Here is a 13,377-nt window from a genome sequence, read left to right as displayed (position 1 = left end):
CACCACATCCTTCGGGCGCCGGCGCCGCCGCCTTATGAACGGCCTGAGGAAAGCCGAGCCGCCAAATTACCCGCGCGCAGCACGGTTCGGCTCGGCGCCCTCTTCCCCCGGCGGCGGCGGCGGCAGCGGCGTCTGGCCCGACGGTGAGGGCGGCCGCGAGGCGGAAACGGGCTGACTACGGGCTCGACCTGCGAGGGACGTCGCTTCCGCCGGAAGCCGGAACAGCCTTCCGCCGCCTGGCCCCGCCCGCGCGGGGAGTGCCGGAAGGGCCGGCGGCCCGTGAGGCGGCGCCACGTGCGGCCGGCGGCAGCGGCCCGGGCTCCGCCGCGGCCAGGGCTCCGCCACCCTCCCGCTGCCGGGCTGGGGCCTCTGCGCGGGCGGGCTCGGCCTGGCGGAGCCCGACGTCTCCTTCGAGAGCTGCTGTCTGTCCCCGCCCGGACTCCCCCAGCGCCCGCCCGTCCCCATCCTTCCCCTCGACGTCTGCAGCGGCCGGCGGTCTTAGACCCGCGGCGGGCTCGTTCCCGAAGCAGGGCGAGTGGCCGGTGCTCGGCTCTTCATCTGCGGTTTATCCACGAGTTACAGTCATGGCTGGCCTCCCTCAGAATCCACCTACGAAGCTGCGTTTTCCGCTTTCATCCGCTCCACGAGCAGTAGCGTAAGGGTTGTGTGAAACAATTCACCAAACCACACAGGCTTCTGCGGGAGGCCCGTTAAAACCTGCGGCTGCAGTAGCTCCTCGCTTTTTCGCGCTGCAAAGGGAAAACACGATAAAACATCCCAGCTCCAGGTGGCAGGCCAGTGACAGCCACACCCAAGTGATGCCAGGATGCTCCAGCTGCAGCCCTCGCTGCCGACAGACCATCCGAGCTGAAACCCTGCACTGAGCCCTGACCCTCCACAGACAGCGATGGGGTCTCTGCCTGCACCTCAAGCTGCGGAGGTCCAAGTGGCCACGCTCCCTTCAGCCCTGCAGCAGTGTACCATCACTTAATTCCTGCCTCCCCGGTTGTAGCCTACCTGCCATTCCTACCTGTGCCCCATCCGCTCACTGATGTTGGGGTGCAGGCACCAGCCTGGTGTGTTGGAGGAGGCGCAAGTTACAGGTGGAACACAGATGAGGCCTGCAGCTGTGTGCAGGGGCTGCTGTGGGCGCTGCCCTCCAAGCACTCCCCTGCCTGTGGTCCTAGGGAGGTCCCTGCGCACTCCCCCACTTGGCCCCCACAAAAAGGGTCAGGACTGCAAAGTAAGCCAAAGCATTACGTGAAGTGCTTGGTATCTGCGGGAGCTGCCTATGCAGGGACTGCTGCTTGGCTCCTCCGGGCTAGCCTTTGGGGAGAGGCAGGGCAAGGCAGGGCCACTGCAAGTCCCAGCACAGAATTAGACTTACACTTAGTGAGAAAGTACTGAAAGAAAGAGAAAGCCAGCTCCTTGTAGCCCCAGTGAGCTCCAGCTGGGCCCTCTGAGTGAAACGGGGACTGGGGCTGGCACATGCTGAGAAACTGCAGCCTGGAGGCCCGTGGGGCACTGGGCCTTTATCTCAGCCTGGGGCAGCACCAAGGCGAGGCTGGAGGTTGGAGAACAAGAATACCACGCTGGTTGCAGGAACAGCGCTTAAACCCAGGCCCCCAGCTTGGCCTCAGCTAGCTTGTAGGACAAGGGTGAGAGAAAGAGAGGGAAAAGACCTTCTCCTCATGCTAAAATTTTGGTTTAAGATGTACTTGTTAGGATAGCTTGGGAAAGGAGAGCCTGTGGCTCAGCTTCAGCCACTCAAGGCACTGAAGGTATTTAATAGATTTAAATTGCTTATTACCAGTAATATTTTGTTATTTTGCAAAAAAATAGTACCAAGACAGTAAGAAGAAATTTTATTTTAAAATGCTTTTAAAAAAACATTTTATTGTCTGCTATGTGCAACATGCCAGTAACCATTGCAGATAAAGGAAGCATTCAGAATATTATAACATATATATATAAAATAAATATGCTACTCCTGACACTTGAAGACTGATGAGACTTTCTCTTATATTACTAGTGGATAGACCTGATTTCTGAAAATGAGAATGCTATTGTGATTGAGGGATTACTATACTAAGTCTATTCTAGTCTAATAGGTAAAAAGATAAAACATTTATATGATATTAAGAATCTAAATAATTTACATACAGTACACATCTCAGTATGTATTAATAAGTGAAGGGGAGCTGGATAATATTGAATACACAAGTATCGGTAAATGTTCATGTTCCCATGAAAACAGATCTCTCTAAAAAGCAAACACTAAACAGAATAAACATATAGTTAGAAGATTTTCATTTCAAGGTTCTGCAAACTGGAAAGTTCAAGATAAATGCATTAAGCTGAATAGCTTAGCTAAGCTCAGATAAACATCTTGAATGCCTTTTCACAGCTACAGAGCAAAGACATCTGAATAACAACATACTGCATTATCAGTAGCTACAACAAGTAGCAAACAAATTTGCCTGTATATTCTTACACTTATTGTGAGGGTTTTCCCAGGTCAAAGCTCTTTCTACTCCTCCACCTTAGCAATTTGATAAAGTTAAGACTTGCACTGAAAATTTTGTCATGATGAAAAACCATTTTGTAGAATGTATCAATGGGTAGATCTCCATTTGGATCTGCATATTTCAGAGTTGTCATCGGAGTATACAAGGTGTTGGTCTGATGGCGAAAAGGTGGATTTTCTGCAAGAATTATCTTTACTGTATGCTGTCAAGAATGAGAAACAGAATTGTTAAAGAACCTTTACCAAAATAATAAACTAAAAACTTAGTTTTAAGTTAAGCAGAAGAAAAGTAGAATAAAGTGCCAGAATTATGTAAAACCCTGGATGTAGTTTTATTAGAATTTAATCAGAAGTTTTTCCTTAAAATGTTTTTAAGGCCATAAGAAGTACTTTTTATTTATTTTTAGTCCTATTTCTGTTTATTTATACCATGGTGATAGCACCTGACACCAAAGTATCCTGAATAATCCTCCAAAATTATGCCTATATGCCCACAATAGGTAGATCCTTTCTTTTACAGTTCACTGGGAAAGGATTGGAACAGTGCACTTTGCAGCAAGATCTGGGAACCTTCAGTTGACACTGAAGCTATTCTTAGCAGCAAGCACCTGAAATCATTGTCCCCTTCCACAGCCTGCCTAAACTTGTCTTCCTGCAGGAAGCCCCAAGCCCCAGAAACTACATCCATGTATCTGCTATAGCGCCTTGCTGGTCTGGGGTAGCTGAGTGAACTTCACATTACCGGAGGGATTACTAGCGAGATGGAGAGGAGAGCAGCTTTAAACAGCGGTGGGAACCACTGTGTAGATGTATGGTAACACGGCAGAATGCCAAGACTTCACCAGATGATGTGTAAGTGCATCTAATACCTCAGTAGTATTTAAATTACAATTCACAATTGTCTTCCATACTTCAAAATGAACATTCTTTTAATATTCTAAAGGGTTTTGTTTAAAACTCTTGAGATTCTCTTGAGTTTTTAAAAATAATTTTAAATTGTGTAAATTACATTTAATTAAATCTAATGCTTCTACCAAAAAACCCACCAACCAACCAGTGCATTCATAAATTAAAAAAAAAAAAATTTTTTTCCAAGAAAAAAGATGGAGAATTGTTGATGAGTTACCTCCGCGACATCTTCAGCACTTTGTCCCAGGCTCTGGAAAATTTGTTTGTAATTTTTAAGGTAAATATTAGTAAACATCTCAGCTGTTTCCTCATCTGCAGCTGAAAGATCCATCTTCATTCCATCTTCAAACACTTTTCTTTCAAACTCTGTAACCACTGGGCCTGGTTCAATCAGACTTAACCTGTTCAAAAAAGCAAAGATATACTGGTTATAGACTATCCTCTGTGGGAAATACACCTCTCTATCCTTCTCAAAAAAGAATACTGAAGGATTGCACTGAGTACATGTTAGCAAGCAATATTAAACAGTACATTCTGTAAAGGCAATCCATACCACATTACTGCTCTCATGCTCCTACCCATCCACACGTAGTAGTAGAAATCTGTGTAGCTTCAATTTCAAGGAAGTGCTGTAACCTAATTCATTGCAGAATTGAGTGCAGTTCCTACCTGCTATCTCGCAGCTGTGGAATCTAAGGATGATTTATCCATAAGAACTTATCAAATATTAAGAAAAATAATTAAAGGATGATAACAGAATTCTTTACTTTCTGGACAAAATCCTGCATAGATTTCTTTGTTATAGCTTTCCCATGATAATACTAGACATAGCTGAAAGAGAGGGAGGAATTGCCCCAACACGGATTTTCTTCATCAAGCTGTTAGTGTTACATAATTCAAGATGCCTCCACAATTATTATAATAAAATATTATATTGAGAATTTTGCTGTGGGTGGACAGATTTCGGCTGCTGCCAAATCTGGAAAATTTTATTTTGCTCAGTAGCATCTTATAGCACGTCACTGAGATACAGTTACTGGTCAGCTCTTTCCTCGTTCTTTTCTCAGGCAGTAATTACTTCCAGCCACAATGTTTATCAAAACACTCTTTGGGATAGGACCTCCTCCTAGATTTGAGTTCTGGTCAAGCTCTTCTTTAGAACTAAATCAAGCTATTAACCTTGACAGCAGAATTCCAGCTGCTGCTGGAATTAAAGCCTTTTCTCTTGCATCACTCTTCACACTGGAACATGGACTTTTCCCATTCTACTTCCTTTTTTTTTTTTTTAACCTCCTTTTTGCTGTATCTTATACTCTTGAAATCTTGTTATGAATTCTGGTACATCCTGTGTATCATTACAATATATTTATTCTACATCCCTCCCAACTTTTCAGAGCAGTATGCAAAACCACAGTTTGGATGCTGCCTTGTCTCTGAAATCCCAGGACAGCAGCTGTTTCTTCTCCCACAGAACAAAGGCTAAATGCTTAGGAACACAGAGAGGCAGTGGATATTTAACAATTGTTGGACTACACGCAACGAATAGTAGCAGAATTACAGGCATGTACATATACATGTGACAAATCAAACCCCAAAGTCCCACAGACAATGAACGGGACCATTCTCTTAAACACTATCTTAAATGTTAAGAAATAGTACACCACATTCTTCTCACTTTCCTCCCACCTCCTGTCATTATAGGTATCCCACCCTGTGTTCCATTCTGATGGAGTTCCACTTGCTCTCACTCTGTCTCTGATAAGCCCTTGAACTTTTTTATCTATGAATTGCTTAAGTCTGTTATCCTTTCTAAAGGAAAATACTACAGGTTGATATTATAATTTTATTCTTATGGTATTGTATGCAAGAATCTGGTTTTGAAGTATTGCATAAACTGTATTTTATCCAAAGCTAAACAGCCTTGAACTGTTCAAGAGAACATGTTTATTTCAACATCTAGACCTTTTTATTTGCTTATGTAGTGTGAAGAATATGGACATTTCAATGCTTTTTGTGATGTACAATTTCCATGGGTTCCTCAATCTGTTTCTCCTAGATAGCAGCAAGCTGTAACAATTTGTTTGCTAGCTCTGAATATATTTAAAACTATCTGAAATACAGCTTACACCAGTGGATCAATACTTACTGCAGTTTGAACTTGAGTGCTTGGATAGCCAAACTTTCACAGAATCCTTCCACAGCAAACTTAGATGCAGCATAAACATCGTTAAATAAGATACCTGAAGGAACAAACAAAACATTCTCAGAATGTAATTGTTCAACATATTGATAGTTTAGTTTTAAAAACTATTGTATTTTCCCAAAATTTCTATAGTGTTGCTGGGGAAAACATTAGAAAAATTCTTGTGTATACTGAATCTAAATACTGATTTTTTGCATATGTTCTCAAAATTGCTTATTCTAGGAAAGGATGCTTGACTAATGCTTTTCCTCCTCCTAGCTGATGCTCTGATCTCTTTGGATGATGCATGAAAGTGTCTGTACATGCAATACCATCTGCATTATTTATCAGCAAGACTTTAATAAGCTATAGATGAACACAGATGCTGAGTGCAGGAGATATGATTATGCAAGAAATCCAGCTTGCATCTGAGTTATTTAGAAGCACTACATCAATCCATTTAGGTGCATGCTACGTATTGTACTAAACAATAACAACTCTTGCAGGACCCTCATTCACCACAATAATCCAGGTAAAATCAATGCCACTGTTGTAGTACTTGAAACAAACAAAGCTAGACCGGATGGAACACAAGAGTAGGATCATCATTATCTGTGGCTAAAATTAGACTCTGTGGAGTTTTATGAGAGGAGAAACTTTACAAAGAGATCGTACATTTGTCCAGGACATGATTAGATTTTATTCCATCATTATTGTGCAGGGTGTAGTAAGCATGTTTACCTGTTCACATAATCTTTTCCAATAGGAAAGAGACAAGTAATGTTACTAAGCCCTGTTTTCTAGATTATAAAAATAATAAAATTTTAAAAAATAAATAAAAATAATTAGAGTTTGAGTTAAAACTCTTAAAAAAATTCTCTCAGCAGGTTTTGTTGTTAAATTGTCTTGAGAGTAGTTGTGTAGTAACATACTACCTAGATGCATACAAACCATCAGGTCTAAGTGTTGTGCTTTTTATAGTGGGAACTCCAGCGTTACAAAGCATAATAGTTAGATATGCTAGCTCCTAAAAAGAGGTAAGCTTTAAATTTTGAATACCGAACAAGTTCAAACAAACAAAAAAACCAACATTGCCTTGTATTCCCATAACACTGCTTATTATAACTATATGCCCGCTCTTTTTCCTCTTCATGTCAGGCAAAATCTCCTTCAGGAGTCGAACTAGTCCAAAGAAGTTGGTATCCATCACAGTTTTCATTTCATCTATGGTTTGACATTCAATAGGTCCAATGAGGCCCATTCCAGCATTGCTAACTGCACAAAATGGAAGACAAAAGTGAGCAATAAACTCCATAAACATTAATTTGTAATCTTTACTGGAAAGCATTTGAAAGTAAAATGAGGATTAAGGATTAAATGATCCTTAAATAATCCTTAAAGAAAGGATTAAAAGATGTTATTCTGTCACTAAAGCTTTGCAAATACATTTGACATTTCCATATTTTTTTAAATTATGCTTTTAATCCAATTTATCTGATACTTTGCAATTTAACTTATTTATTTCTGATTAGTCCTTTTTCTTTAAATTATAAAAGGGTTATAGGAAATTGACCCAAGAATTATCTATAGTTGTTTATAATTCAGTATTAAGAATTAGATGCTACTGTCAATACCCACTTATTCCAAAAGGTGATAGACCAGGCCATATTTTGGTCTGCTTTTTGGTTTTTTTTAACATTCATATCTTCAGGGGAAAAAAAAACCAACAAAAAAAACCCAAAAACCCAACACTTCCATTGTTTTTTATTTGCCTCCTGGATATTTGTAAGTGGGGAATGATAGATAGAACTGGCATCCTACACTAAAACTAATATGTCAAATTAGAGTATAATACAGTTTGCAGAAGCATCTTGTTAAGTGGTGCTTTAATAATTAATCAAAATAAAGGCAGGTCCGTAATTTTCTATTAGAGGAGATTTAGTAGTTGATGGTGTAAGCAATTTCCACCTTACTAAGATATTAATATTTATTTTTAGCAAAACAATATGAAAACACTTCTTGTTGAATGATTTGTAAAGTACAATTACAACTGTCAATGCTAAATAAAAGTACCCTTACTTTCTTTGCATTTATTCTTTTACTTGCTAATTCCCAAATGCTCTTTCTTAGTACAGACAACTGTTGCCTTCATTGTAAGTAGGGCTATGCTTCATCGATAGGGCAGAATGTCTTGTACATGAAGATGCCAATTTAGGCAAATGTTCTCTCCTCACATTACTAAAAACTTATCCAAGACACTTCTCTGTGATCAAGTTTTTCCTTTGTAAACAGAAAATAAGCTTCCCTCCTTGAGAGAAGCATGGTGAGATCTAATCCACTCATGGCTGGATGAAGCCTTAAGAATCTATAACACTATATAATTATTATTACTTTGATAATTTAAAAAAAAAATACACTAATGAAACTTCTCCAGGGTATTTGAGATAATGTTAAATAGACAACTGATATCTGTTCATAGCATACACATCCTGTACTTGCCTAGGACATCAATCCTTCTGTCAGGGATACTATTGACACAAGTTTTAATAGACTGTTCATCACAGACATCCAGTTGTTTAATTTCAAGGGTTTTGCCCAGACTGCGACCTGCAGCTTCTTCAAGTGGCTCTTTCTTAGCCAGATTCCGCATTGTGGCATACACTGCAACACACCAGAAGCAACAGTTACCAGAAATAAAACCTTTTCTGTGGCAGTCTTACTGAGAAGTATTAAAAAATATTGGTTCTACATCCATATCTTAAATATCTGTGACAAAACTCAGATAAAAACTTAAAAGTAGAAAGCATCTATTTTCAACATAGATTGTCACTGATTTCCCAGAGTCTGGTTCTGAACTCTTCAAGAAATTAAAAAAATTAAACTGCTATGCACAATGAAGAACATGCAGCGTATGAAGACAGTGATATCACCAAAACTTTAAATAATGGGTATCAAGTTATGCTGCTGAATCATTTTTAGGTACCTAAAGCCTAATTTTGGATTCCAGATGTCCTTTTTTTTTTTTTTTTTTAAATCACTGTCAACGTGTTTAGCAGAACAATCATAATTTTATTAAAAAGTGGAAGAAAGATGCTTCCTTAAGTTGCAAAAATGTCTATTTTTGCAATCTACTTCTCAAAATAGAAATTAGTTTTATCATTATTGTGGCCTATTTACCCAGAAAACTATGAATCTACACTCAATCAGTTAGCAGTAAAATACTGTGAGAGTATTTGCCCTTCCATCCATTTTCAATCATACTAAATATCTCATCTTGCAGCAGAAAAACAAATGCCAGCCTCTTTGTTCACCCTCTTATGCCTACACAGGGTTGGAATAATGAAACATGCTTTAAAGAAAAAATGGCAAATTAAGAACTGTTTTCCTAAATTCATTTATTTGGTCCTCAAATGGGCATGTACATTTCATTCAACAAAGATTTAGTAGCCAGAAGCAAAGCTAACTACAACTGTGATTGTATATTCAAGGTAGCATACTACAGACATTTTCAGCTATTTGTTTTTATACTACTGGGGTTTTTTTGTAAACTACTCAGTTCAAGTAGCTGTTCAGCTTCAATACAGGTACAGAAATATCATATGCTTACAGAAAGCAGTGTATTTTCACTGTATTGTATTTTCTTGACAGTAGGAGAGGAAAACTAAAAAAAACAAGTCAAACTGAATAAAATCACCTGTTAAATCACAGAGGGAAAAATAGTACTGCCTTGAAGAATATATTTTTAAAAAGATAAATAACAGATACATTGTTACCTTTAAATCTTTTCTGCTCATCGTTTGCCATTTTTACAGCTAATGCCAGTCCAATTCCTGAGGAACAACCTGTAATGAGGACATTTCTTCTTGCCATTCTTTTCACTGGGTGGTTCAAACAAGAGTTCTTGTTCAGAGAAGCAACAACCTAAATGTAGCTACAGTATAATGTCATTGGCCTTTAATGCTATCTACAGCTTTCCTGAGTCAACAAATCTGAAAATGCACACCTGGACCCTGCATGATTAAGGGATAATCTCCAACTAGACAAAAACAGAGGCAGATGCTCCTGCATGAGCTTATAATCTGCATTATCACCATGGACTATATTTAATACATAATTTGATTAATCTTTAAAGTGAGACATTTGTAAGCTACATGGATTTTTTGGGTTTTTTGTTGTTTGGGTTTTTTTTAATAGTGGAATAACCAGTTTGCATACTATTGGCAGGAAGAGCATTGCCACAATCACAATCAGTCTGTAGTGTTAAGTCCTCCACTCATGTCTATGGAAAGTAAACTGCACCCAAAATGGGATCCCTCTGCTAAAGTTGTTCAGACTTCCTACACTTACAGCACCCTCCTCATTCTTTTGCATCAGAATGACAAATGGATTTCTTCCCCGATGCCTTACTATTGTAAGAATCCTAATAGGCTTTACAGAAAAAGTAAATTGAAAAATGGGATGTGGATTTCGAAAGAGACAAGTTCAAGTTGTTTAGACAGATTCCTCACATTTCTTTTTGGCACTGTTCCCAACCCAGAATAGAGAAAATAAGCAAGTATGCTGGCAGTGGAGAACAGCCAGGAAGACAAACAACAACTTCACGACATCCTTGCTAATGCTGAAATATCTTTGAACACTTTCTATTCTCCAATTGACAAGTTGGGGCAGGGAGGGAGGGATATCAGAAATAGCATGATGTCTGACTCAGTTTTAGTTTTGGGGAAAAATATTCCACCAACTTTGCATATAAACGCCGAATTAAACAGAGGGACATCTGGACTGGCAATCTGGTGCAAGTCACATTTAACACAGTAACTGTAGGCATACTACATTCAGAAAGAAAATCAGTCTTTCATGAAATTTATAAACCATCCTGAGTAACAGAAAAAGAATCTTCTTAATAAGCAATTAACTTTCTGAACAGCATTCAGCTAACTGCAAAGCCATTATACACAGAAAAATGTTTTCCAAGATTCAATAACCCCATATTAATGCAATGCAATTCAGAAGAATGAACTTAGTGTTCCATAGATGTAAATTGGTTAGTAACTAAAGAAGAGTAGGACTCTACAGAAACATTTAACTGAAATTATGTTAGGAAAAAGCAGCCCCTCCTTTCCAAAACAAACAAATTCACTTGAACAGTATAACAAGTGGAATCATTAACTTCTCACACAAGCAACAAAATAGCAAGACAGCATCTAAAGTTAAAGAGAAAATGTAATTATGATTCTACTTATTTATCAGGTTCAACCCACAGTTTTACCAAAGTTGGTATCCAGATACAAAATTTTAGTGCAAATGCAATTTAGCTGATTCAGATATTAGGCAAATTGCTTTTGCTGCTCATGCACATTTATATTTAGTGCATGTAGGAGGAGCAAGTGAGGCTTTATGCAACAGTACGTTAGTGGAATTCCACTAGTGTTGTGATGCAACTGTAATTACAGATTGGTTATATTTTCCACTTGAAATCCTGGTTTGAAGGGCTTATGTGTTCCTTTGCTTTAAAAAAAAATCTGTCTGAAATTTGATGCATAGATTTCTAGCCTGAAGGCAAACTGATCTGCCTAAAGAGATGAAAACAAATTAAAGTATTTTAATATTTTTCAGCTATTACACTAGTCAACCTAATAGTAATGTTTTTCATTTACTACTATATCAAGAAACAAATAGCTTGATTTAAAACACACAATATATTTATTTCCATAAGTAAACAGTATTTTTTTGCTACATCATAATTTTCATAATAGCAAAATAAATAATCTGAAACTGCAGAAATACTTTAGAGGAGTGTATCTTGACCTTGTCAATGGTAGTGAAATGTCTGCCTGGTTTTGTATAACCACTTAAAGTAGAATGGTTGCATTTGTGGAACATGTTTGTATAAACAGGGAAAGACCTACCTACTACCTAAGGAGTTTAAGCACACTTCCACCTGCAGAGTTGCTGAAATACAACAGATAAGTTTGTTGGCCAAGATACTCTTCTAATATATAGGAACACTTAACTGAAGCCTCATCTTTAAATTGAAATACATTCAGTTCTGGTCCTCTGCTTTATGTCAAATAACTTTACTAACTTGATTTTCTGAAGTATGAACCACATGTCTTAATACACGTAAATCATGTTTGCATTAATCAGACTCAGATTTAGGTCTCATAACCATATTTGCAGTTTCTGATGCTTTTGTAAAGATAAAAGTGTTAGAAACAGAGGCCACTAGCCATTTGTACTAGCTGAATTGTGCAGTATTTTTTGAAAATTGGGAATAAATATGTTTTAGAATGCATAGTTATGATGCCATTTTAATCAATGGTAATTTTTGTATGGATTTTGATTTGGAAAAAAAGAAGTTCAAACTTTATGGCCCTGTCCCATACCCCTTTGCATCTGAAAGGTACTGCTTGGAATAAAGTAACCAGGTTTTGCCAGTGTCTATGAGCAAATCTGTGTCCTAAGACATCTTACAAACAGGTCAATTTTAATAAGATATTGTGTCTTCAACATTGTATGTGTACAAAAAAAAAGATAAAATCTTCCCAATCAAAAATTGTTAATAAGGTAATACCATTGTGCTCTTAATTGGAAGTTAGATGTGAAACACAAGTACATGGTTTAAAATCCTTGGGAAAAAATGACAGCTGAAAATAATTTCTGCAATTCAAAATACTTAAAAAAAATAAAATTTATTTCTCAAAAATTAATTAAGATGTTATTATATCATTATATCAAGGCAATAATCTGAAAAACAGTTGGAAAAATAAAAAGGTTGTCATTTGCGTCAGTACAAATAATCACATTCATTATTTACAAACACAATGTTAAAATTTTCTCTTTAAACGCAGGATTATGTTACCAGCAACAGCATTCCTAGGTTGCTTGCTACTTGTTGAATAGACAACACTCCTTCCTTCATAATTCTTGCCCCTGAAACAAAACATCTGTGATCAGAACATTCCTTTAAACTTCTGCACTCAATTTACCGTATCTAAACCCATTTGTACCAAGACATTACTTTTCATTATTAAGATTTGTGTTACAAATTCAAGAAAACTAGCTGTAGGTCTCAAGTCCATGGCTTCTTTCTCAAATTCTGCCTCCTTGACTGAAGTTATTAATGTATTTTTTTGTTCACTGTTCTTGTAATTGAAGTGCATTTGCTTTCAAAATGAGCATAATTTACAAATTTTTCAACATATATTAAGTTATAGTAGAAAAGTAGGAAAATATTATGCAGAATATTTTGAGAAGAAATCTTCATATACAAACCCCTGTAAAAATTCTGTACAGTTTAAAGGAGCACTGCCTTTTGGAATAATGCTTCTGTGTAAGGCTAAAGGTTTCACATTGAACTGCATTTTTATGTTTAAGTCCCTAACAACTTAAGTTTCTAACAATTCAGGAAGTGTTTGTAAAAACCCTATCAACAGTATCAAGGTATCAAGAGGGAAAAAAGCCTATGATTTTTAACAATACAAAGTGAGGAAAATCTTATCAACATTAATGCAAGTATCCTGGATTTTCTATCGTATACAGAAATAAATGCAGCCAAACACAGTACATTTGTGGTTGGGGGCAGGGGAGGCAGGGTGTTGTTAATTTCTAGAGGTTTAGGGTTCCCCCCCAACCCCCTTTAAAAAACAGGCTCACATGCTGGACTTCATTATTTGATAGTTCATTTATAGAAAAATCTGAACAGGAGTATAAGGTGATCAACAAAATGGTCTCTCTAGTATATGAAACACAGCAGCTATGT

At 38.0% G+C, this 13,377-nt stretch overlaps 2 protein-coding genes across 7 annotated transcripts in view; both read right to left on the bottom strand.

Moving 5' to 3' along the window:
• Positions 1 to 1,852: 1,852 nt before the first annotated feature.
• Positions 1,853 to 9,618, bottom strand: LOC126042209 (retinol dehydrogenase 8-like). Its single transcript, XM_049808994.1, has 6 exons — positions 9,392 to 9,618; positions 8,114 to 8,279; positions 6,714 to 6,889; positions 5,583 to 5,676; positions 3,654 to 3,837; positions 1,853 to 2,730 (listed from the first exon to the last, which is right to left on the bottom strand). Exons 1-6 carry the CDS (start codon positions 9,486 to 9,488, stop codon positions 2,497 to 2,499), a joined length of 951 nt encoding a protein of 316 aa, XP_049664951.1. The 5' UTR covers positions 9,489 to 9,618; the 3' UTR covers positions 1,853 to 2,496.
• A 141-nt stretch (positions 9,619 to 9,759) lies between these two features.
• CCDC18 (coiled-coil domain containing 18) overlaps positions 9,760 to 13,377 on the bottom strand; it is a 29,712-nt gene continuing 26,094 nt past the window's right edge. For all 6 annotated transcript variants that reach the window (XM_049808972.1, XM_049808971.1, XM_049808974.1 and 3 more), the window contains one exon: positions 9,760 to 12,548. In XM_049808972.1, the coding sequence (XP_049664929.1) occupies positions 12,534 to 12,548 (15 nt within the window). In that variant the 3' untranslated portion in view covers positions 9,760 to 12,533. The remainder of the gene's footprint in view (positions 12,549 to 13,377) is intronic.

Source organism: Accipiter gentilis, chromosome 8 (assembly GCF_929443795.1).
Source record: "Accipiter gentilis chromosome 8, bAccGen1.1, whole genome shotgun sequence".
Lineage (NCBI taxonomy): Eukaryota > Metazoa > Chordata > Aves > Accipitriformes > Accipitridae > Astur > Astur gentilis.
This window is presented reverse-complemented; position numbering and strand designations above follow the sequence as displayed.

Excerpts from the sequence above, each read along its gene's own strand:
- LOC126042209 (XM_049808994.1), bottom strand. The coding sequence starts at position 9,488 with ATGGCAAGAAGAAATGTCCTCATTACAGGTTGTTCCTCAGGAATTGGA. Across the intron at positions 8,280-9,391 it reads TGAGCAGAAAAGATTTAAAG|TGTATGCCACAATGCGGAAT; the intron begins GTAACAATGTAT and ends GGTGTGTTGCAG. Across the intron at positions 5,677-6,713 it reads CAGTGTTATGGGAATACAAG|GTATCTTATTTAACGATGTT; the intron begins GCAATGTTGGTT and ends TTGTTCCTTCAG.